Here is a 25,466-nt window from a genome sequence, read left to right on the forward strand (position 1 = left end):
ACTTCTAAATATGGGATCATGTACTCATGATCACAACTCAACACCTTGGTCAAAAGGAAATTATATGTTAGCCAATTCAATTGACATGGCCAGAGCTAATGAACTTAGATGTTTGCTTAAATGTAGGAGGTGGCAGCCCCAGAGTTCCCCAGCTAGCCTGGGTTTCACTCTCTCACAGCCCACCCTATCCTATAGGATGCTGTGTGAACAGTTTGCATAGAATTATATGCCATTTTGTACACTTTGATGCTCTATTGACATGTTAGACAATAACTGAAATCAATGCGGCTTACTGTGAAATAAGCATGTGTATAAACTGGCTGAAAGTCAGCCGAGAGCCTGGCATTCTGATAGTACAAACATCTGGAATCCTGTGGAGAACAAGGAATAGCTTTTTGGATTCATTTATGGGGAACATGGGTTCCCAAGTATTACCAGCCAGGATGCCCCATTATCATTTGGAATCCTCCCCTTTTGAAAATTGAGTGGTATACAAGCAGCTTACCTCACAGGATAAACAAGCTATCTATTTCCTAGCACTTTGTACACTTAAGAGCAGTCCAAGTGATAAATAAGAATGTAGCGATCACGATAATTTTTGCTCAGTTGTCAGGTAATAAGTTCAGGATTAAATATTGTTAAGCTTTATGGTAGTGATATAAAACAGACCAGAAAGAGCATTCGTTCTTCTTTACTTGCCTGCATTCCTGTGCGGCCTCACCTCATAAATATGAACGTTTTAAAGTCCTGGTACTTTAGCAGCAAGAATTATTCTCTTTGCTTTATTGTCATCCAGAAATGTGATATTTGCCGCTGATTTTGACACTAATGGAGACAGCACTAACCCCTGCAGAACAACCAACATCAAATTGTAACTATAAATTCCTGGGAGGCCAGAAAGCTTTTCCACCCACCTACATACCCTGGATTTTAAAAATGAAAAGTACCTGTCAAAATTGCTGTTTATTATGCAGAGGCTCTGAAACTATTAAATGAAACAAAACCTTATTCAATCTGGACTGTGGAGAACTGTAGAGTGTTTGCCATTATGGTACAGCAGAAATGCCCATAAATATGTTCCTTGCTGGACAGTTCCTATAAATCTATTAAATTTTAGAATTGTTTATCAAATTATATTTCACTTGCTATGTTAATCTAAGAAGATTTCTCATACTGAGCATCTGGTAGAACTGTTGGTTAAAAATACTTAATGCTGTCATTTATTAATTTCCAGTCACTCCTTGAAAAGATGAAAGTTGTTAAGTCCATACCACATAGTTCTGGAGTTTCTAAGGAACAATCTTTTATGCCTATTGAAAATAAGCTTTGACTAAAAGTGCTGGCTTTATTAGATTTCTATGGAAATAAAAAGCTTTAAAGAGAGCTCAGCTTTCCCTTTGCCCTGAGAGCATTAATATTACTAGCTTATAAATAAGATACCAGCACTTAAGCTTGCTGATGATGTCTCCCTCTGAGTTACTTGCAAACTTTTATTTACTAGTTTGTCATCCAAAGTGCACTTTAATCCAGATCTAATTTTTTAAGGTCTGTTCTTGGCAGTATCCAAAACACACTTCTAAACCAAATGCCTGAAAACACTTGAGACTTGAAATAACAAAACACAGCTTTGAGTGCCGCTGAATCATTTATTAGAAGGCATAGCTGGCAGCCTGGGGGTGTAGCTTCAGTTTGTGCTCTGGAAAATCTTCCTAATAGTGTGTTTTGTTTCAGTTGCATTGGTGTTTAGCGGCAAAGCGTTTTAAAAGTTTTAGTACACTATATACTGGTCTGGAAATAAGGGCTCATGCACACGTCCACTTGTCCCACCACTTTCCCCTGGGGAAAGCCCCTTTTTATCTGCTGTTTACTGCTGAATCATAACAAACATCAATCTGTTTTTCTGCAGATAGATATTTGTTCTGATTCAACTGTAAACAAATGAAAGACAGCTCAACTTCGTGCTTGCTAGGCATGGGACAAGTGGAAGTTTGGATGAGCCCCAAGTCTGATTACATCAATGGAATATAATAACAAGCAGAAAACAAAAGTTTGTGTCTGACTCCTAAGTGTATTTGGTAGAGAGTAGAATCTATTGAACTCAATGGTATTTACTCCAAATGAGTAAACGTGCCGCATTCCGTCTATGTCCGGGAAATTCTAGGTGTATGGCAGCCCGAGACTTTTAAGAGAGATTCAGACTAGAGACTGCTTTTATTACTGTTTCTTCATTTTTGTGAGGGATTATTTTGCTTGCTGCATACCTTGTAAAATGCAAATAGCATAGTTGGTGTAGAATATTAGTAAAGAGCATGAGTTATGAGCTTGATAGCCATTGCCTTGCATTGATCATATGTGCTCCCAGACACTGTGGAAAATGGTTGTATTTCAAATGTTTTCCCCTTATGTAATATTGCAGTGAAGATATTGGCCTATTTCAGTTGTCTACTGAATGAGCTTCAGTCCAAAGAACTGAGCTGCAAACAGTACAGGTACACTGAAATGCTATGCCAGTCATGAATTCATAAGATTTGGTTATTATGTGTGAAACCTGATCTTAGACAGAATACGGCAGTCGGAAACAGTGTCGGGGCGGAAATCACTTTAATTTCATTAAAAACAGCTCAGAAACTAAAAAAAGGGAATAAGTTCAACAACAACTTTTGTGTCTGGATTTTTGCTTTTTGAAATATGGCAACCCTATAGTCCTATCCATCAGACAATATGAAAAATGTTTGTTGTACAGCAATGTGGTTTCTTCAGCCACCCTTTGGACACTTGATAATTGTAACTTACAAGGGTATTGCAGAGCAGGGTGGAGCAAGATCAGGGAAGCCAACTGGTCACTCTCAACTAATATAGCCACCACAGTCGTGCCCCACTATTCCATCCACTCCTGCTATTCATCTCCAAAAGGAGTCAGGGATGCTTTGTAGTCCTTTTGTAAGAAAGCAGGCGACAAAAAGGCAGGGATGAAACATCTTGAAGTGCTTAGAAAATGAAGCTTTTTTGCTTAACAAAGCTTCATTTGCATTTTAGGAGCTGCTTTTTGGGGAGGGCGGCAGGTAGTCTATGTCTACCTTTGTCACTGTTTCCAATCAACTTGGGGTGGGGTGGCTGAATGTAAACAAGCTAGCATTCTAATTGACATGTCTAGCATCTTCTGTGGATTTATGCTACCTGGGCCTATGATTATTAAAATAAACCTCAAATACACTTTTTGATGTTTAAAACCCGAACCATAATGCCTATTAAATTTTGCCAAGATTTTGCCAAAGTACACCTCTACATTCCATGTGAATTTCATGCCAATATCTCAAAAAACAAACAAACAAAAAAGCTGGTGCCAGGGCAGTAAAGACATTTTAAAATGCTCACAATCCAAAAGTGCCTAGCATACCCCTTGACCCATTTCTCTGAAATTCTCTAGGCTTCATTTTCACAGAAGCTACTTGCAAATTGTATCCAGTTCTGTTAAAAATGTAAATGTTTCAGTTCCACTGTGATTTGTCCACTTAAATCTGCAGGGAATGATAACAAAGCTTTGTTTAAGAAATGAAGTGGGAATGAAATGACATGAGCCAACAGTGTGACGCGGCAGCTAAAAAGGCCAATGCAATTCTGGGCTGCATCAATAGGAGTATAGCATCTAGATCAAGGGAAGTAATAGTGCCACTGTATTCTGCTCTGGTCAGACCTCACCTGGAGTACTGTGTCCAATTCTGGGCACCACAGTTCAAGAAGGACACTGACAAACTGGAACATGTCCAGAGGAGGGCAACCAAAATGGTCATAGGCCTGGAAACGATGCCTTATGAGGAACGGCTAAGGGAGCTGGGCATGTTTAGCCTGGAGAAGAGGAGGTTAAGGGGTGATATGATAGCCATGTTCAAATATATAAAAGGATGTCATGTAGAGGAGGGACAAAGGTTGTTTTCTGCTGCTCCAGAGAAGCGGACACGGAGCAATGGATCCAAACTACAAGAAAGAAGATTCCACCTAAACATTAGGAAGAACTTCCTGACAGCAAGAGCTGTTTGACAGTGGAATTTGCTTCCAAGGAGTGTGGTGGAGTCTCTTTCTTTGGAGGTCTTTAAGCAGAGGCTGGACAACCATATGTCAGGAGTGCTCTGATGGAGTTTCCTGCTTGGCAGGGGGTTGGACTCAATGGCCCTTGTGGTCTATTCCAACTCTATGATTCTATGAAATGAAACAACAAAAGAAAGCAATTCCCAAAGCAAAGCATCAAATACGAACCGTGTGTGTGTGTGTGTGTTTGTGTGTGTGTGTGTGTATTATTCAACTCACATAGGAATATTATTCAACTAAGTTACACTCAAAATAGACCTACACTGGATATCACAGATGTGCTTGTTTTTTAAGTCATGCATCATAGGGGGTGTGTGGCAATCATTTTATTTGCTTGCTATATATTTCCCAGTAGTTTTTCCTAATGAAGCTTAAAATTGGATCTTCATTTCCTTTCCGATCTATTGGGGCATGTTTCTCTCCTCTTTTGCCTCCATACTGTCTTTCACCTTCAGCTGTTTCAGTTTGCATGCCCTTCATTTGTTCTGCACAAGCATTTCTGTTTTTCTTCTCCATTGTTTCACCCAACACAGTTATTCTAGTCTGCACAATTTCCACATACCTTCTCCTCCCATAACTCTTTCTGGTTCCTCATTCCAATAGTGCAGGAAACATATTCTGTTCTCTCCATTTATTTCAGATATTCGTTTCTCGTTTGCCTTCTTCATGCTGAAACTTTTTGGCCCAGTTTTTGAGCGGATGGAACATTTGTTTCTGGCACCAGGCCTGCAGGGACCGTAAAACAGCTGCTAAACACTAATAGCACTATGCTGCTTTGTAGCTGCTGGTCCAAGTGGAAGGAGCAAGCAGCTCAGCAACATAAGGCTGTACTCCCCAGCCACCCTCAAGCTACTGTGCACAGTCTAGTGACAGGCAAGCAAGGAGGCAGCAGGATGACCTGCAGGGCATCCAAATTCTCAGGGCAAGTTTGTCTAGTCTTATGTTTTCTGACAATCCATGTACAATGTTAGCTTCCCCAAGGCTGGTTCCACGTGTGACCCACAATGCCAAGCACAGTTTTCTAGCTGTGACAGAAGGTAGGCCCTTTTACCTCATAAATTATCATGGATATTTCTTCAGTCAGAACATCAGAAGTCAGCTGAAGAACGTAGAATAGATATTCCGCCCCAGCCGCAACCCAAAGTTCTCTGCATACAGAACTTACAGTGACCTTTTCCATCTCAACTTACTGAAGTGTCAGGAGAATAAATATCAGGTGGTAACCCAATATAGGACCTTCTAAGAGGGGGTGTCCTGATTCTGCCATGCCTTCCCCCTGGAAGTATCACTGGTGCCAATGCTCTTCTTATGCTGTCAGTAGACAAAGACTGCTTGTTCATTAATGGGGCATTAGCTGCTTCTGCAATTGGGAGCCATAGGAGACTCCACGAGTGCTTGTATGGCTGATGACTTTTATTTTTATCCACTCCTAATTGCTCTGTGTGTTTTTTTAGTATTTTTTATTAAAGATTTCTTGCTTTACAAAAGTATGTGCAATGTCTCTTTTTTCAAGTTACATTTTCTACAGATCAGTTCCATTTGTTGAGACATTAGTGTTACATTGGGAAGAGAAGGGGAAAAGAGGTGGAGGTGGCCATGATGAGTGTGTGTGTGTGTGTGTGTGTGTGTGTGTGTCAGATGGTGATGTTTCTATTTTACTTAATGTATATGTGAGGTTTTATGTCAGCATCACTTGTGCGGGTTCTCTTTGCTATTTGCTTATGTTCCTTTGGTGGTGAGAGAGATTGGGGTTGGCCTAGGGTGTGGTTGTTTGTTTGTGATTGGCTGTGGTGAATTTTGTTTTCATGTGTGAGTGGGGTGGGTGGGTGTTTTTGAATCAGGTTAGCCATATTGATTTGTATGCTGTTGGTGGATTCTTGTTGTCGTCTTGTTGGGCTGTTTTGTTTTTTAAACTACAATGTGACCTGCCCTGGTATCATCTAAGAAAGGGAAAACTGAAGTATAGATGAAAGAAAGAAAGAAAGAAAGAAAGAAAGAAAGAAAGAATAACCTCTATGTCTGCATCTAAATTAGTTTGGTTTTCTAAAGGCCACCTAATGTTGCCTTCATTTTATTTGCATTGATTGTGTTTCACGTTAGTTATTGACAAATTAATTTAAATCTTTGTTTTAGTTTTACCTCATCTTTGTTTTTACATTAATTTCAATGGAGAGCCACTGCTGCCTGTAACACTGATGCTTTCCATCCAAATGGCATGCATTTTGTAGCCTTAATTATCAGATCTACCATATTTCATATAGATTGGTGAAAGAGTACCCACCTTATAGGCAGTTAAAAAGACGCACATCCCATAGGTTTCTCAGTGATTTAAGTGGGAGACCCAGGGCACATCCCATAGGTTTCTCAGTGATTTAAGTGGGAGACCCAGTGAAATTTCTCCTGCTTGTAACTATTTCAGTTCAGATGTTGGGAAATTTGTAGGCAATCTGTTTCCATCTCTGTGCAACAGGCCTGCCAAACTGCAGACAGATTAGACAAAAGCTTCACCATTTGATTATTGGAGACTTCTTGCAGACATTGAACCGACGTTTCTTTGCTTCAGATGAGACACTTGACATGCTATGTCAGTTTCACAAGTCTTTCAACTCTATACAGAGAAATGCATCAGTATACAATACACTGCAGTGCCTCTTTTCAACTTTAGGAATGTATCCATTTGTAAAACTGTCCCCCCTAAGTAAAACAAAGGCAAGAAACTAAAATGAAGGTGAGAAACTAAAGTAAAGGGACTTGCATTAGTTTCTTACATTGAAACTAATGCGAAACTAATATGAGAACTATATACTAACAGTGAGCTCATTCTCCAAAATGACACAATTCTCACACAGGGAAGAGGTACCAGCAGACTTGGGGGAATGGTGTAATGTGAAGAAGTAGGGAAAAATGCAGTGCTGTGAGTTTAGAGGTACAGTCTGGGTGGTATTCTTTGGTCCCTTCCCCCTCCAGGACTCCTGTATCCAGGGAGGGTTAGGCTGTAGTAGAAGACACTGCTGAACTGGTCATACAAGTTTCCTTGTAAGAAAAATGGCCTTAGCTGACCACTTAAGTGCTCTCATTAGCTTATCAAAAAGTGAGCTAAGTTGCAATAGCTACAACTAGGTGATGTTGCTTTCCAGGAAGTCGGGGAGGCATTTCCCCACTCCTCTCACCTGGCTGGATGATACAGCATCCTAGAACGAAGAACAATAGGCCAAAGGGAGCTGGATATGGGAGAGCTGTGTGAGATAGTTGTACTGATGCTAGAAGCTGGAGGGACAGAGACTTGTCTGCTCTGTTCTGGATCCAAAGCTGGATTTGGGGTTCTCCTGGCAAGCAAATAGGGAAGCAAGATTTGTTGGAGTGCTAACACTAGGAGGCCCTCCATGTGATACTCAGTTTGTATATATGTGTAAATAAAACCATATATCCTCAAGACCCAACAGTCTCTGTTGGCCTTCATTCCAAGGAAACTGGACCCTGGGTAATGAACTAGAATCTCTTACTGAGATTGCATTTGAGGGCAGGGGGAGCCCTGAGAGGGGAAACTACCAAGAACAGTCCAATGATGACACAACTTGCTTGGTTGGCATGGAATACTAACAGACTGTGAGGGAGAAATGGAAAGTTGTGGGGAAGAAGAGAAATGCATTGGAGTATCCTGGAAAGGGCATCTCTATCTGTCTGGAATACTGAACACTATAGCTTCAGAAGAGAGCCTTCAGAATGGAGCCCTGTAAATGGAAATGAGACAATAGAAGATAATCTTATATGCTTTTTGTGGCAACATCTCACTTTAGCTCCTACAGAAGGCAAACAGCATTTCATTGTAGGACAATCTTCTCTAAAGCTACTTATTGTATTATTTTATCTGCTTTGGTTAAAGGGCGAGCTAACCACTGGTCTGCAATCATTGGTGGGTCTCATTCAAAGAACTACGTACTTTGGGAATATGGAGGATATGCAAGTGAAGGAGTTAAGCAAGTTGCAGAGCTTGGGTCACCAGTAAAAATGGAAGAAGAAATTCGGCAGCAGGTAATTGTCATTTAATTTATTAAAACAAAGAAAATTGTTTAAAAATGTATAGTTGCCAGGAGCTGAAAATATGAATCAAGCTTGAAAGATTTTGCTACTATTAGGCTTCACTGTTTTAGCAAACCTTAACAAAGTCAATTAAAGTTTTCCTGGCTAATGATGTTAAGATTTAGCTCTGTGACTGCATATTCAGTAAAGAGCGTCTTCTGATTCACTCTCTTCGTAATGAAAACATTGAACTATTGACTTTACTTATAGCTTTGACTTAGGACTGTTCTGTACATGTGTGCATTTTTAGCAGATCAATGTGCAAATGATCTGCAGCATCTGCATATCATACACAGGGAGAAATAAATATGGCATGTGAATTACTGCACTTTACACCATCCCAGATTGAAAAAAAAGGGTCAATTTTCTGGGTGAAAATGAAAAGTGTGGTAGTAGATGGTGTCTGACTTCTGGGAATAGGTGTCAAATAAAGCTAGGCTTATACAAACTAAGGTTTGAAAAATCAGTGGTGCAATCCTGAACTCTCACTTGCCATTTTTGTATAAGTAACACGTAAAATATTAAGTACAGAAGAGTGACCGTAATTAAAGATGGCTAATTCATCTTCTGGGGCCTGTGCATTTAGTAGGGAAATGAGATCCCACTCTTACTGGAATCAGTGTCTCTGCTTGTATTTGTTCCCTTTCCTGAAACTTAACCAGTGAGTCTGTTATCTATTGCAAGTGTACAGAAAATAGCAGCATGAATGAAGGGACTATGGGACTTGCAGTTGTTTTTTAAGATACCACGGTTTGTATCCATTGCTCCACATGTGTAGTTTCAGTGGCACAACGGGGCTTCAATTTCCTCTCCTCCAACAGCATGCCCCCCCCCACATCTGCTCTGCAGGTGTCTCCCAGACAGCAGGAGGAGTGGACTGAAGGGGACAGGAAAGGAATAAAAAGCACAGGGAAGTCCATTGTGGCAATAGAGCTACAGCTTAGGATTTGGCCTCTTATCTCAGTCCCTCAAATATGAAGTCCTAAAGTTTTAATAGAGAAATATTGATGTCACATATAAAGTCCCATGGAGTCGCTGTATCAGGGAAAACACTGGGAAAGGCAGTTTTCTTTTTTAAAACTTTTAACATACTGTGCATGTCCTGTTTTAAAAAAATGTTAAATCGTGAATATAAGATAGTATAATATAGATTGTTGTGATTCTGGAAGTCTCTGCTCTAGTGTCTAATACATCATTTGAAATGAAGCTGGTAAGTTTTTGCTGGCTAAATAGCTTGCTATTAATTTTTGCTTCGATATTGGATTGCTGCCTATAATTTCATGGAATTATTGCAAAATAATTAAATAGGAGTTATGCTCACTCTCATATGAATCTTGATATAGCTAATTTCTCACTTAGAAACCCACTGCACTTTGTCCCTCTAACCTCTTACTGAAGTGTTTTCTAAAAAGTATCTGACAACACCATTAGATATTTGTTCACCTGCTTTATTCTCAAATAATATCTCAAATAATAATATCTCAAATAATAATAATTTTTTTAAAAGAAGCTTAAGAGAAAAGGGCTTTGATTAAGCTAATATTGTTAATATACCTATCTAACATGATACGATAAACATGTAGCAAAGTTAAGTTTGGAGCCTCAAAGCACTTATATTGGAAGTCACAGGTGGAAAACTCAAGTCTGACCTAAAATCAGGTGACTTATTTGTAGAAATCCATTGTTTAGGAAATTCTGACATGTAGGTGATGCAAGTCCAAATGCTGTAATGAGATAAACTTCCTTCTTTTGACTTCTTCATTCCAGACGAATGTGTTCATGCTTAATGGAAGTTACTTGATTTCCCCACTCTCCCTCACAGTTGTGGAAGCCATATTTGTGTGGGGTTTTTTTCCCCCACCCTAAAAGGGTGGGATATAACTTATTTATTTATATAGACCATTTATAGCATGCCCTTCATCCAAGGTGGGTAACAGCAAAATTCAACTAAAATACCACATCCATCCATAAGGTCGTAAAAACGCAAGCCTGCCTAGGGGTTTCCCACATGAATGTGGTTGTCCACTTTGGGAAGAGGATAATGGTCTAGATGGGCCTTTGGTATGATTCAGCAGGGCTCTTATTTTGTTTTTGTGCTCTTGAAGACAAAATTTCTGATGTGGGGTGCCCATGTGTCCTGCTTAAGAGAGGAGTAGAATCACAGAACTGTAGAGTTGGAAGGGACCCAAAGGGTCATCTAGTCCAAACTTCTACAAGATAGGAAACACAGCTAAAGTATCCTATTTTAAGATATTCTTTATTTAAGGTGTGGCTAATCTTCAGCTTGCCAGGTGTTGCTATACTACATAACTCCCTGGCTCTTCACCATGCTAGCTAGGCCTGAGTCCAACAATATACAGAGGGCCATAGCTTTGCCACTCTTGCTCTGTTTGAAGGACTGCCTTGTGATTTGTCCAAGTCCAGCTCAAAGACAAAGACATAGCTGTCAACTTTTCCCTTTTTAAAAAGGAAATTCCCTTATTCTGAATAGGATTCCTCACAAGAAAAGGGGAAAGTTGACAGCTATGGTTAAAGAACCATAAGAAGGAAAAACTGGGACCTTGAAGTTTTCCCATCAATCTGGACAGCAAACTGAAGAGGCACACAGAACAGACTGAGAGGGTCTTCTCCACTTCAGTGAGATGTATTATATTTCATCTTAAATTATACAAATCCTTTCTAAATTTATCCCTGTATCTATAATTCGCATATGCACCTTCTGGCAAATCAGTGTACTCTTCTGTCATTTTTATTTGGTGATTCTTTTTGACAATGTGTATGTAAGTGGCCATCCCAGAGATCACATGTCAAGTTGGGTTTTGTACCGTGCCATGGCCCCTCAATTACAAAACATGAAGATTTCCCCATCTATAAAGTAATCCACCTTCAGAATGACTTTATTCTCCATTTTATGACATGGGTAAAAGAAGATATCAAGAAAATTATTTGCTGGGCTGTACAAAAAAAATAAAAATAAAGGCTCAGGAATCTGCATCACGGAATGGCAGAACAAGGAGCTACATATGGCAATTGAAGGCAGTGGCTGACCCCCAGGGCTAAATTCGAGTATTTGATATGCATAGGTGGCTCTTGTTATCTTCAAGGAGAGCTTCTGTCTGTGATTCAAGCAGGAGAAATTTGTACCCAGGAGTCTTCCCTCAGGCTATACTAAGGTTTTGTGCTAAATGCATCCTGAGCTAATACTTCCAGGCTTGAATTTAAATGGGGACTCGTTTTCATATATCAAATGTGAAATGAATGAATAATTGAATTCCCCTGGTCTCACCCAGGTCTGCTTAGCTAAGCAAGAAAAGTGTGTATGCCCATAAGGTAAAGCTTGGCCATTAGAGTGAAATACTGTGCTTCTAATGTGACTTATTTCATTTCCCATAGGTGCATAATGGGTGCTGCTTAGGGGATAACTAGAAAATGCAGAGGATGTGTGTCTGCACTCAAAATAGCAGCCTTTGTGTTTTCTCTCTTCTCTCCTTTTGCTCCCAGTGATGTCTAATAATGCACAGTTTGTGGTGTGACAGTATCAGTTGCAGAGCTTTTCCTGCTTTTCCTTCACTTCATTGGTCATCTCTTTGGGGATAAAGAAAACGGAGCATGGGTGTTTTGGTATAAATCCGTGTATAAATCTAGATATTTTTGAGAGACAGCAATGCATTAATGACTACTAGTGAGAATGGCTATATAATACGATATCATAGGCAGGATGCCTCTTAATTCTGATTACTGGGGAACAACAGTGTGAGACTGTATATTTCTTTCCAGGTTTTAGTTTAGTTTTTAAGAACCACCTACAATTGTAACTATATAAGCTGTTTCAGATGGGGGTTATTTCTAGCCCCCCCCCATCTGGAGATGCCAGGGATTGCACCTGAGACCTTCTGCAAGCAAGGCAGATGTTCTAGCTCTGAATATCCATGCAATGCAGCAGAAGATACAATATTAAATTTGGGACTTGTGCATTAAGGTGTTTTGTTTTTGTTCTTTCTGCAACACCTTACCTAAAGTTTGAAGTGACAAATATATCAATATATCCTCGGAAAAATCCTAAGAGGTCAAAGTTAAGTGCAAGATTATTTTTTCTCTTTTTTTCTTTTAAAAAATGTTACCACATGGTACAGCATGATATTTGCACAAGATTGCTGGTGCAGGTGGTGTTTTTATATACCGGGTATCGTGGTTAACTAGGTTGTGTTCAGACATGCCAGGGGTACATGACTGGATTAGATGAAGGCCCCTCAATGAACTGCATGGCTGAGCTGTGATTTAAAGGATTCCCTGCACCCAGACCTAGCATGCTTACAAACCCATACTAATTATGCCACAAAGGAGAAGAAAAGCAGTTTTCTGAATGCTGAAACATGTTAAGTTTCCTCAGAGCCAGTGCGTAGGGTTGGATATAGAAATTTACTAGTGTGGTGCAGGGGAGAGGAGTCTGGCAAGAGCTGGTGGATGACATTGTGTGGTACTCTGCAAGGAAGTGTGGAAAATTTGGTGCTAGTGCCACTTGGAGGCCTTGGGCTAGAAGTTTTGCAGTGCTTCTGGATCTGACCTGTAATGTGTTGTTATGTCTGACAGCCAGGATATACTAAAGTGATATATGTTGCTTGTATTCAAAAGTACAGATTACTATCATTATATTAAACCATGCAAATTTCCAACCATTTGATAAACATTAAAATGTTCTTTATGTAAGTGTCACTAAATTCTGCAGATGTGCTTGGGTTTTTGTTTTGTTTTGTTTGTAAATTGCCATCTGTATTGGGACGTTATAATTTTACCTTCTTTGGTGAAAAATCACCACCTGACTGCTTGTTGTTGGATAAAGTTAAATGCCTTGTAAGATAAATTCAATAACTCAAGGTTGCTTTACCCTTTGATTGCAACAACTATTGATTGCTATATGAGCTTTGTTTGCACTTGGTCCAATAAGCGAATTGAGGAAGTCGGCTTCTAGGAATTAATAGTCTGCATGTTGCATAGCTAGTAAATAACTATTACAGGAACCTGTTTTGTGTAATGGACTTTTCCTTGAAAACTCTGGGACAGTAACAGATTATGACTGGTTTTTAAACACTTGCTGCAAGATCCCAATTAGCACCTATGGAAGTTTTCTAGCCCTCCTGCCATGCATCTGTATTGTTGAATAACCACACCTTTCCAGTATAATTAATGTTAAAAGCCTGCAGAGAGTAAATGAGCAGGTTTCAGGGTTGCACATGATTTTTCTACTCTCTCTCTCTCTCTCTCTCTCTCTCTCTCCATTGAGCTCATTTTTAGCCCAGGAATTTGTTTTCAGCACCAGAACAGAGGTCATAGTCATTTCGTATGTAAAGCTCCTCCTAGTTTCCCCCCAAACTGTCTTTTTTCCAGCAGCCTAATTTAGAAGAGAAGGAAGACCTTTTTGTTGTTTTTTCTAAATGTGAGCTGATGAACTGCAAATTACTCTTCTTAGTCTTCTGTGAATTACCCACTGATCTTCCAGTAGATTCCAGTCTAACTTTCTGCCTGCCCTGACCAGCCCATACTTTATGGTACTGCACCAGGTTGTTTTACCAAGGTCTGTACCTACACATCACTAGCATAGATCCCATCTGCACCATACGTTCAGAGCAGTATCATACAACTTTATAAGCAGTCATGGCTTTCACCAGAGAATCCTGGCAGGTGTAGTTTGCTAAGGGTGCTGAGAGTTGTTAGGAGACCCAACTTCCCCTTGCAAGAGCTACAATTCTCAGAGTTCACTGAGAAGAGTAATTGAGTGTTAAACCAACTCTGGGAAGGGTTATGATGAGGTGAATATAATGGTGGCTTGGCTTTGCTGGAAAATGCTTCCTCTTGTGCTTAGTGGGGCATCCAGTTTTTGCTAATGACCCCTCTCCTTACTGCAGGGCTCCATGATACACTGTTTTAGAGGGTCCTTCTCCCTTCTGTGGACATAAGGAGCAGGTTTCACAGAGAGCAGTGGGCTGCAGTGGGTGGGATGAATCAACAAATACCATGTCCCTTGCAGAAAGCAAAGTGCTTTTTGGTGTACAAAGTCACCACTGGGTATCGTCCAGAGTAGAGTGGAGCATAATTCTTCCCCAAATGTGCCAACACATTTGTAGGTGGTAAACTGGGGGGGGGGGTGTTTAGCATGTTTTCAGGACCTCTCAGCAGCCATAATTGTGTGTGTGTGTGTGTGTTGGCCAGTGCCCCCCCCCCCATGCCAAGAACAATACATCATCTGGAGGAAGTGGTGGCTTGTAGCTGGTGATGGAGAGTAGCTCTGGTTTGTTTGTTTTTTAAAAATAACACCACTCCTATCTTGAGTTGGCAGTTCTCATTTGAGACCTCTTGGATTAGCTTTAGTGGTCACCATGCATGCGATCTGTGTCCTCTTTCTCCCTACATGAAAAATAGTTTATGTGAAAGCATTCCAGAATGCTTGAAAGGGTCCTAAGATGCAAGTTTTAGGCATTTAAAATGTGTTATATTGTAGAAAGGCTCAAGCGTCAGAACAGAAGGAAGAGATGTTGCAGTTCAAAATCCTCCTTCACATTGAGAAATCAGTATTCTATGGAACTGCTCCTTCTATTTTTGGAGAGCATTCTCAGAGTAACAGGTGCAACAGTGACATTTAGGAGAACTCTCATTGGTTTGCCTTGTGGAACTCTGTTGATTAAGGCATGGACTATATTTATGAAATAGAGCACAGCACTGTTGCAAAGAATTTGCAGAGATTTAAATCCATCTGTAGCTGGATGGTGGCCAGATGTTTCGAAATTAGAAACTCTTTGCATGTATAGATCTACATTTGCCAAAGTACATTCTGAGCTATTTCTGGCCAATTAAGGTAAATAGTTAACTCTCAGTAATACTTACTTATTAGGGTCTGTATTTAGCTTCCATAAATTACCAGTTTTAACAAAAAATGAAGTTTATTTTAGGAATGTATAGCAGCAATACTTCATTACTTTATTATTACTATTGGGAAGAAATCACTTCAGATTTACACAATTTAAATGAAAACCCTGGTTTGTCCTAAGATTACCTTCCTCAATTAACCACCTTAGACTCTCTTCTTGATGCTTTAGAAGTTCCCCAACACCTCCCAAATATAAAGAGAGAGAGATTTTGAATTGAGGGGTTGCCTTAAGAGAATGCTTTCTGCAAGCTTCCTTATTAATCTAAATGGGTAGTACAGGTGTATAAATTACAAAATGGCTTGCTAACGCTGAAGAAAGCCTCATTCTGTTTAGTGTATAAGTGGGTAAAGTGGGTAAAGAATTGTAGCCCCAGGTTGAAATTTAGAATATTTTTCTTTCTTTTTATAATCATAAAATCAGTGTGTAAGTGTGTTTTGACATGAAGCAAGCAGTTCATAGGCGGTTGTCCGAGTGAGGTGCCTGGGTTTAGACTTGTGGAAATTGTATGTGTGGCTGCCTGTGTAGTCACATAGGTGTGCTAGCAGCATGTTCTTTTAAGTGATCAGCAAAGTTGTGTCCCTCCTATAAATTTGCCCCCCTTCTTCCCTCCCCAAAGAGCCCACTTTTGTTGTATTCTCATTTTGGGGTATGCGGAGAAACCCAGTTTCATATACTAAGCTGGCTCCGTACATATTACATCTGTGACTCTTCTGTGAACCAAATTGCATCTCATATTTTGAGGACAGGTCTTCTGCAAGCGTGACAGCTGCTATTCTTGTTTTTAATTAACTGTAAATCAGTGTGAGAGAGACTGAGGTGAGGGGTTCATGGCTATGTTTTGACTAAAGTCCCATGGGATCTGAAATGCAGCAAACTGAAATGCTGATCACCAACTTTTCTCATTGACAGTTTGGCACATGTGAGTTTTTTCACACTGTGATTCCGCCCTCCCTCCCCACCAGTCCTGTGCACTGGGAGCTGGGCTCCATGCAGCGTGGTTTTCTTCAGGAGGAGTCAAAAGTCTCAAGTCTCATTTCTCATTAAACTTTTCCTGGCACCTCTAGCTGGAGGCCACAGCACTGAGAAAGTTCAGTTAAGCAAACCATTAGATTTATGATACCTCATATTAGGTTAATTAACGTGCTCCAGCTCTGTGGTTATAACTTATAAATAAGCAAAAGCTTGAAAGCAAGTATATCTTGACGCTTCCCATCTCCCGAACCTCTTCATTTGGTTTACCTTTTGTTTTCAGGCAAGTCTGAATTATTTAAAATTAATTGGAAGCAAAATCGATTTGGCAGAAAGCAGCTGCGAAATTTGACATGGAATATTTTGTGCATAATTTATAATCATGCCATAAGAATGGGAGGTGATGTGGATTTAAAATACCCGCACATCTGCATTTTAAAATGTGACATGTTCCTAAAGTGATCTCGTTTTCACACCTGAGACCTTTAATAATGGAGCTTGTGCCTTCTGATTTAGAGAGAAGACTTGTTGATTGTTAACAACGTCCACGTTTTTGCCATTTGGCAAAAGGGGCCATTTGGAAATGGTCTACCAAGTCTGGGCAAATACCCAATTATTATTATGAGGGGTGGAAAACTGGCAATGCTGGACAAAGTGGGTGGTGTGAAATGGACAAAGGCATCCAGCTGAGAAACTGCTTTATACCAGCTATTCCAACAGACAGCAGTTCTTCTCTGCCTTACAACTCCTCTTGTTCAGAAATTCAACTCTATTCTTAGTTGTACAGAACCTATGTAATCCCACCAAATTGAGAAACCAAATCGAGAAACCCAAGTGTCGACATGGAGTGGTTGAACCTAAGGAGAAAGGGACATCGTCTACCAGACTAATGGAGAAAACAAAATATATTGTTTTGACCTCGCTGGAGCACGTAGAGACTCCCTCTTGCTGAGTGGGAGCTCTATATTCTAATGAGACTGTCTGCTGAAGTGATTGATTTCTCCCACTGCCTTCACACTTTCCCATTTGCAATAATTAATTAAATAATGTCCTTTGATTTTCAACTCACGTAGGACAAAGCCACTGTAGGAAAATATTAGGAAATTCAGAAGAGCACCATATTCCAGGAGCAGGAATTGAACTCGGCTTTCAGCTTCGTACTGGACCACTCCAGACCTCTGTCCTGCAAGGTCTGCAGGCTCATTTCACAGCAGACAGGAGGCTGCTTTCTTTTCCCCATTTTTGTAACTCCAGCGCCAGATTTAGGGTGGTGCGGACGGTTCTGCTGCACAGAGCACCAAGCCAAGGGGTCACAGAATTGAGAAGATCCATAATTGAGAAGATCCATTTGGGGTTACCAAATTTTGGGCTCGCACTGGGTGCCATATTATTAAAGATTACCAAGGTTTGCTCCTGGTAACTCTCGCTGGCCGTAGTATGGAAGGGAGGGAATGAATAGGAATGATTTAACTTGTTAGTAGTGCAAGAGTAAAGCCTAATAATTGGTGCACTTGTGAGGAAACTGGCTAGGAATGACATTGTGGTAAAGCCAGTGTTTTTATGTCACTGCTAAATCAACAAACACACATACAGTGCACAGCTCTGCAAGAAAAGCTGCAATGTTGTCCATCTTTGCTGGACCATAGGACCATCTGACAAGTGCCACACAATTTCCTTTCATTTTTTCTCATTGCAACATGAATTAGAGAATCCCATTCTTCTGCCCACTCTCCCTTGATTACATGATGCACCTTTCAGGTGAGTGAAAATGGCTTGGTTGAGACCATTTACAAAATAGCTGCCATATTCAATTCATCATGACCTGGTATTCTTCATGTCTGTCTCTACATGGCAAACCGCTCATGCGTATTATGGCTGACTCTATGCCTAAGGGAATTTTCTCAATGTAAGTTTCCACATGTAAATTGCTGCTCGAGAACTGTTGAGGAACCCACATGGCAGCAATTTCAAATATACCAGCTCTTAGTCCCTGGTTGATAACTGCTACTGTGAACCCTAAATTTCAGTGAAGTGAAAGTCCTCGTCTTGTTTTCACATCTGGGGCTTCAGCTGGATTATTCTTACATCAGTCTGTTATGTGATTAATTTTCTTCGGTAGTCTATTCACACATAGTACAAATAATGAAATAGTGTGAGAGAAGCTCAAAGGCACATTTTAGCGTCTTGTGCTAAAGTAACCTTAGTTGGAGGCAGGTGTATTTGTGGCTATTTTTACTGGTTCTATCTCATTCAGCTGTTGTACAATGGGACCTACCTACATCTCACCTCTTGCAAGACTCCCAGGCATCCTCAGGATCTTCTACAGACAGTTGAGGGACCCTCTGGAGCATATTTTAGGGGCACATGGGGGATACGAGAAAGCAGAAGGCCCATTGAATAAGCAGAAGTCAACTTGTGCCGTTAATTACGACTCACTGATTCCCAGTAAGCCCCCCCGCCCTTGTACGCTTTTTCTAACACTCTTCCCCAAATCTGCTTTCTCTTCCACTTCCTGCTATCCTTCCCTCCCTTATTGTTCATTTCCATGTTCTGTGGTTTCCTCCTCCTGAGCACATTCTAAAATATTAGTACAGAGATTAAACTTACAAGATAAACACCGTTTGGAGCACTGGATATACTTTCAGTTTCTTTGTTTATAGGGAGGTATTGTGGCGAGTAAAATGGAAACCCGGCATTCATTTTGAATAAAAGCTTTTTTCTGAAAATAAAAAAAATCCTTCATTGCAATAACATCTGGCATTTCCTCTTGTGTACCATTTTATCTGATACCTTTTCTGCAAAGGGTAAGACTCTCTTCTTTATTTATTAATCTAGTGCCAGTAAGAGAGAGCACAAAATTGTGTTCCGGGCAAACCCTGTTCTTATATGAATAAGGAAAAACAAAAGAGATTAACCTTTGTGTCCTGTGTCAAGCAGAGCAACTGCATATTCCAATCAATGAACTAAAAATTGGTTCAATGGTTACTGCAGTCTCTCCAATTAGGTATGTCTGAATAAATTCCCCATGTTTGTGAAACTGGGGAGAGTCTGTTCTGGCTGGGAAAACAGCTAATCATTTGGAATCCTGCCTTGTGAAAGTCTGGATGTTTTGCATTGTTATTGCAAATGAAAGGATGGTTGATAAAGGCTAGCGCTGACTTTTGACATAGGAAATGCTGTTCCTTTTTTGCCAAGAGATAAGGTTTGTTAGGCAACATGTACCTTCTTGATATGTTCAAATCCCAGCAGCTGAAAAACAAAAACTTCTGTCAAAACCAATGGTAGTTTATGTCACTATATATTATTAAAAACTTTGATAATTTTTTACCATATATGGTGCAAGCAGTATCACAGAAAAGCTATAGATGAGATTCATAGGTTCATAGCTGAAAGGAATCATAACAAGGAACAGAGAGAATTAAGGAGGCAGGTGGCGTCATCACATCAGTGCAGGGAATTGTTTTAGCAAGATGTGAGAAGGAGTGAACTGTAAGAAGGGAAGTCCACAAGGAGTTGATTAACAAGGATTAGTTAGGGTTCAAAGAAAACTGGGAGCCCTGTACACAGGTATATCAGTCAAGTCACTTGTATTTTAGTTATTGTAGTTGGCTATCATACAGTGCACAGGAAAGCATATGCACACATTCCACATTTGTTCAACTGCAAATACAGTGGTACCTCGGGTTACAGACTCCTCTAACCCAGAAATAGTACCTCAGGTTAAGACCTTTGCTTCAGGATGAGCACAGAAATCGCATGGCGGCTGTGGGAGGCCCCATTAGCTAAAGTGGTACCTCAGGTTAAGAACAGTTTCAGGTTAAGAACGGACCTCCAGAACGAATTAAGTTCTTAACCTGAGGTACCACTGTACAAAGTCAGATATTCTCAATGAGTAATCTAAGAGTTTATATGCCCAGCCTTCGTAATATAGGGACCTTGACCTTGCATTCTCAATCCACCACTTCAAGAGATTAATGAAACAGAGAGTTTCCGAAATGTGGCCCCGGCCACTGGACTACATGTGAGTGTGTGTCTATGTGCGACTCCACAAACACACAGAGCGCAAACGTTTTGAGAAGAGCTATAAGTTGTGCTTCTCCTAGAGAAACTACTCTTAATATATCGCCATTCTAACACATATTTTGGGGCGCTCAAGCAAAATTTTACCTTTTAGCTGTATTAATTTGATCTCAGTTGCATTTGGCAACACTGCTGAGATGTTATTCCCAGAAAACATAGAGAAGTCTAGATTCCCTGGAAGTACTGCCTGAGCTTGTCAAAATATTTGTAAACCTTAATAAGCACTTGGCCCACACAGGTCTTCTGGATGTACAACAAAAATGAAGTCAATTTCCTTCAAGCAGTGAGTACATTGTTTCATTTGTTACTCTGCCCCAAAAGTGTGCCAAGCAGGCATTTGTCACATTGTTGAGCATCTTAGGAACATCTTTGATGAAATGCATAATGAGTTTCTGCACATAAGGGATGTTAGGGGATGTATCAAATTATGCAGCACTCTACTGAGTATATTTTTGCTGTGTTGGGCAGGTTTTAAATAAGACAGCACTGAATAGTCAGGGCTAACTATTCTAGGGGTGAACAAGGGGCTTTTGGTCCCCTCACCCAGTGTTCCCAAAGAGAGAGAGAGTATGTGTGTGTTACCGGTTACCTACTGTTCACTGCTCCAGTTTGCCGCAGCTTTGGAAAATAGTATGTCACATGCTTGGAGCCTAGTGTCAGTTTATTCATCTCGTAGCCCTCTAACTCACATCTGGATGCAGATGTTGTCCAGCCACGCAGCATTTAAAGGATGTGCATTTGGATTCAGTGAGGATGAAGCTGCTAGTGAAACATTGAATCTGCAGGAATAAATACAGTCTTGGTTCATTACACCCACTCAAAAGTTTTGATCTGGGGAACTGTTGACAGTTGCCACATAATACCAATCTCGGATTTATAAGAAATTGATACTTTAGTTGGCAGTGCCTACACTTCGAAACCCCCTGTCTATCGATAGCAGGCAGGTGTGTTTGCTTTCCCATGCCTACTTAAAACAGTTTTGTTTAAGCAAGCCTATCAAAGATATGTAGAGGTAACAGGGGTTTTATCTCTTTTTTAAAGTTAGTGTTGATCTTAATCATCTTTTGAATGGTTTAAATTTTTTTTAACTGTTCTTACTGAAAATGTTAATGTTTTATATCATTGTAAAGCATGTATAGGTTTTTTTCCTCCTGCGATCAAGTGGTATATACGTTTTGTTAAATAAATAAATCATTAACTAACAGAGCCACTAGCAGTGAAATAGGCATTTTGGATAGATTTGGGAAGAGAAATAAATCTTAATTCGATTTCATTTTTTAAAAATCAAAAGTTTGGGTCTAAATGAAAAAAGACTGTACATCTTGAAATTAAAACAGATTAGCATGTGACCGTATGATTAGCAGTTGCAGATGAGGGACTAAATGTTTGTTCATCCCTCCATATGCAAAGCACCCTGCACTAAGGAGATAAGGAATATTGGATGCAATGTTCATAGCAGCTTCCCTTTTCTTAAGGGAAATTCCCTTCTTCCGAATAGGATTCCTCTCAAGAAAAGGAAAAAGTTGACAGCTATGCTCAGCTCACCTGCTCCTTGTTTGCATTCAGAGATGGAGATACACACACACACACACACACACACACAGGGATGCGGGTGGTGCTGTGGTCTAAACCACAGAGCCTAGGCCTTGCCGATCACAAGGTCGGCAGTTTGAATCCCCGTGACAGGGTGAGCTCCCATTGTTCGGTCGCAGCTCCTGCCCACCTAGCAGTTCGAAAGCACGTCAAGCGCAAGTAGATAAATAGGTACTGCTCCGGTGGGAAGGTAAACGGTGTTTCCATGTGCTGCTCTGGTTCACCAGAAGCAGCTTAGTCATGCTGGCCACATGACCCAGAAGCTGTCTGCGGACAAACTCCAGTTCCCTCAGCTTATATAGCGAGATGAGCGCCCAGAGTTGTCCGCGGCTGGACCTAACGGTCAGGGATACCTTTACCTTTATATATATGAGAGAAAACGACACACACATATGAGTGAGAATGACACATTCAAGCATTTGATACCCTGCAGCAATCTATAGTGGGGCAGTATCTTGATCCTATAATTGATATAAAGTACAAACCATAATCATTTCATGCAAATAGCCTCAGGTACATGGCCAGTTGAGATGACTTTTTATGGCTAACCCTACACAATTCATGATTGCCACTCACCATATCTTGGATACGTGATCCTTGGGTGAAGGATGGTATATAAATTTAATAAATAAAAATATCCTTGCAAATTTCCACAAAAGGGCTAGGAAATAAGGCTTTAGGATTTTGCACCAGCCAATTTTCTGCCAAGCCTAAAGTGTCATGGTGCTATTGCCACATTTAAGTGCCTAATGAAGGATGGCAGTGATCATTTGTTCATTGCAGCAGCCTGGAATTATAGGATCAAGATACTGCCCTGCTATAGATTGCTGCAGGGCATCAAATACTTGAATGTGTCATTCTCTCTCATATATATAAAGGTGAGTGGCAATCATGAATTGTGTTGGGTCAGCCTAAAAAGTCATCTCAACTGGCCATGTACCTGAGGCTATTTGCATGAATATGGTTTGTACTTTATATCAATTCCCAGATAGTTATTGTGTTCAGATGCAAAATAGTTTTTTATTATTAATCTATGTATGTAAAACATTTCTATCCTGCTTTTCACTTCACAAAATCTTCCAAGTTGACTTGCGTATTAAGAATACTAATGACAAGCAATATAAAAAATGAAATCTACCAAATCTTTATTTATAAGGCCCAGCCAACGAAATAAAGTCCTAATAGCTAAATAACAGTAGCAATTTGTGAAGCATTCTAAAAGGCCTGGATGAATAAAAAATAAAATTATCCGAGATCTAAACAACCACTAACAGTACAATCCAAGCAGGTCTACTTAGAAGCAAATTCCATTGAGATCTATGGGGTTTACTCACAGATAAGTATGCATAGAACTGCAGTCCCTTATCTAGGAGCAAGTCCCATTAAATTTATTGGACACGCACAGGGTTGCACTGTGCAAAATGAGCCTTCCTGGGGGAGCATTCCATTAAGAGACTCCACAACACAAATGTCCCTTTCATGGGTTACCCCACCTCTTCTGATCTCTAACGGCACAACCAGGAAGCAGGTGCCTTGCTTGCAGAGAAAGTTTGGCAGAGTTCTACAAAAGATATCAACTCTCCTGTTTTGAAGATCCCATTCAAAATGACAGTCTTCTTAATACAAATACACTAGAGACATGTTAATTACAACATAGTCATTTGTCTTTATTTTGCAAACAAGTTTATTTGGACAGCAGCACGCCGTAACAGTACCGTGAGCCATGAACACAATAATCAATTTTTATCAAGACAACATGAATAGAGTACTAGACACTCCTTTACTAATGGAAATATTTCTCTTTTTATTATTACCTTGCTTCATCATTTCCTGCTGTTGGGTTTCATCACATAGCTGCCATTTTTCAATAGACTCCCGCAGTGGGAGAGATCTGGCCACAGTAATTGCTAAAATACTAGTGTTTTTCCCATCTGATAATACTTCAGAATTGAACTTTTAAAATGTATGTGGGTTGTTTTGAGCAGCTATGATTGAAGCATGGATTCCAAGAGTGATGATAGCTCTTTCAGCCGTATCCTTTGGTATGACATTTTGTCACAGAAGTAAATTGGTGGATTTAGAGAGAATCTGTAGTTTTCAGCATCACTGCTGTAATTTGCGAAGGGTCAATACACACATTAGCAAATTTCACTTAGGTATTTAGAATCTGGTTGGAACTGTAAGTGAAGAAGAAGAAGAATGATCAGTACTCGTTTTATATTGTATTGCTTTATACTATATGCCCTGTTCATGTTCATTCCAGGCAGAAGTCAATAGGAATAGAAGCTGGGGGTATTTAACAGCATATTAATACACACACACACATACATAGTAGAGTAGACACAGGGAGGAATTCACTGTAACACTATGACCATCATTCTGTAAGCGCAAACATTTCTGCTTACCTAATGGAACAAGCCCCTATCAGGAGCTCGTCCTACACTCGAGTAGGACCCTGGCAGAGACACATGCCCAACTGGCATGTTCTTTCCCTCCTGGTTGATTGTTGGGGAGCTTCAAAAGCTTTCTTTTGCCCAAACATCACAGTGACAGATGCCAACAGACATCGGCACACTTAGGGATCTGCAGAGTCTTCGCAGCTTGCATAACAGACCTCAGCAACTCAGCATTTTGGCTAATCTACTTTATTTACATATAAACACACACGGAGAACTGCAACATGGCTCCCTCTCTCTCTAGCATCCGACAGCAAAGAGAAAAAGACAAAAGACAACAGTCCCACTTCACGGAACACAGTAGTGCAAACATCCTGTCTCCGTCACTTCCCACTCTGTGGAGTCAAAACATATACCGTCATGTGAAAGTCAACAATCCCATGACTGCAATCACAGAGCAGGAATTCTAACAGCCCTTTCCCAACATATTCTGTTTTGGGGGTGGCAGAACCAAATCAAGGTTCCTCCCATTCCCAACTATTGCATAGTATAGAATAAGTAAATAACTTGTTCTCCAGACCAATAGAAGAACAGCCCCCAAATCCCTTCTTGGCTCCTGTCTTTCTAAAAGCAAGGTGGTTCTTTTAAAATGAGATTCAGAAGTAATGCAAAACACAAGTGAGTGAGAAGATTAAAGATTTTATTCTAAACAGAGAGCAATATATACATACCAAGCAAGCACCTCAATCTGCCACTTCCCTCAAGAAGTGGCGAAGTGACACCCCCCCCCCCGGTAGCCTCGGTTTCTACAGCCCTGTGGACATCGGTCCGTGCATGAGCTTCTCTCTAACACTCTACCCACAAACATCCGATTTATAGATAGCTAACCTGTGTGGCTTGCCTGACTAGCTACGTGCAGTCATACATTACTGGCTAGTGCAAATTATTCAATCGCTAACCTCTCCCAATCTTTCACTTTCTCCACACAATGTCCAGCATCAAAGAAGGTACAGTGGTACCTCGCAAGACGAATGCCTCGCAAGACGAAAAACGCGCAAGACGAAAGAGTTTTCCGTTTTTTGAGTCGTTCCGCAAGACGAATTTCCCTATGGGCTTGCTTCGCAAGACGAAACGTCTTGCGAGTTCTTGCGAGTTTGTTTCCTTTTTCTTAAAGCCGCTAAGCCGTTAATAGCCGCTAAGCCGCTAATAGCCGCTAAGCCGCTAATAGCCGTGCTTCGCAAGACGGAAAAACCGCAAGACGAAGAGACTCGCGGAACGGATTAATTTCATCTTGCGAGGCACCACTGTATTCCTAACTGTTGCTTCCTTCCAACAGATT

At 40.4% G+C, this 25,466-nt stretch overlaps 1 protein-coding gene across 1 annotated transcript in view; it reads left to right on the forward strand.

The window, feature by feature from the left end:
• The window catches only part of SPON1 (spondin 1), a 276,621-nt gene that overhangs the window by 89,269 nt on the left and 161,886 nt on the right, over nt 1-25,466 (forward strand). The window contains exon 6 of the mRNA XM_083463706.1: nt 7,970-8,118. Coding sequence (XP_083319832.1) covers nt 7,970-8,118 — 149 coding nt within the window. The remainder of the gene's footprint in view (nt 1-7,969; nt 8,119-25,466) is intronic.

The sequence above is a fragment of the Podarcis liolepis genome (assembly GCF_965112155.1).
Source record: "Podarcis liolepis genome assembly, chromosome: 1".
Taxonomy (NCBI): domain Eukaryota; kingdom Metazoa; phylum Chordata; class Lepidosauria; order Squamata; family Lacertidae; genus Podarcis; species Podarcis liolepis.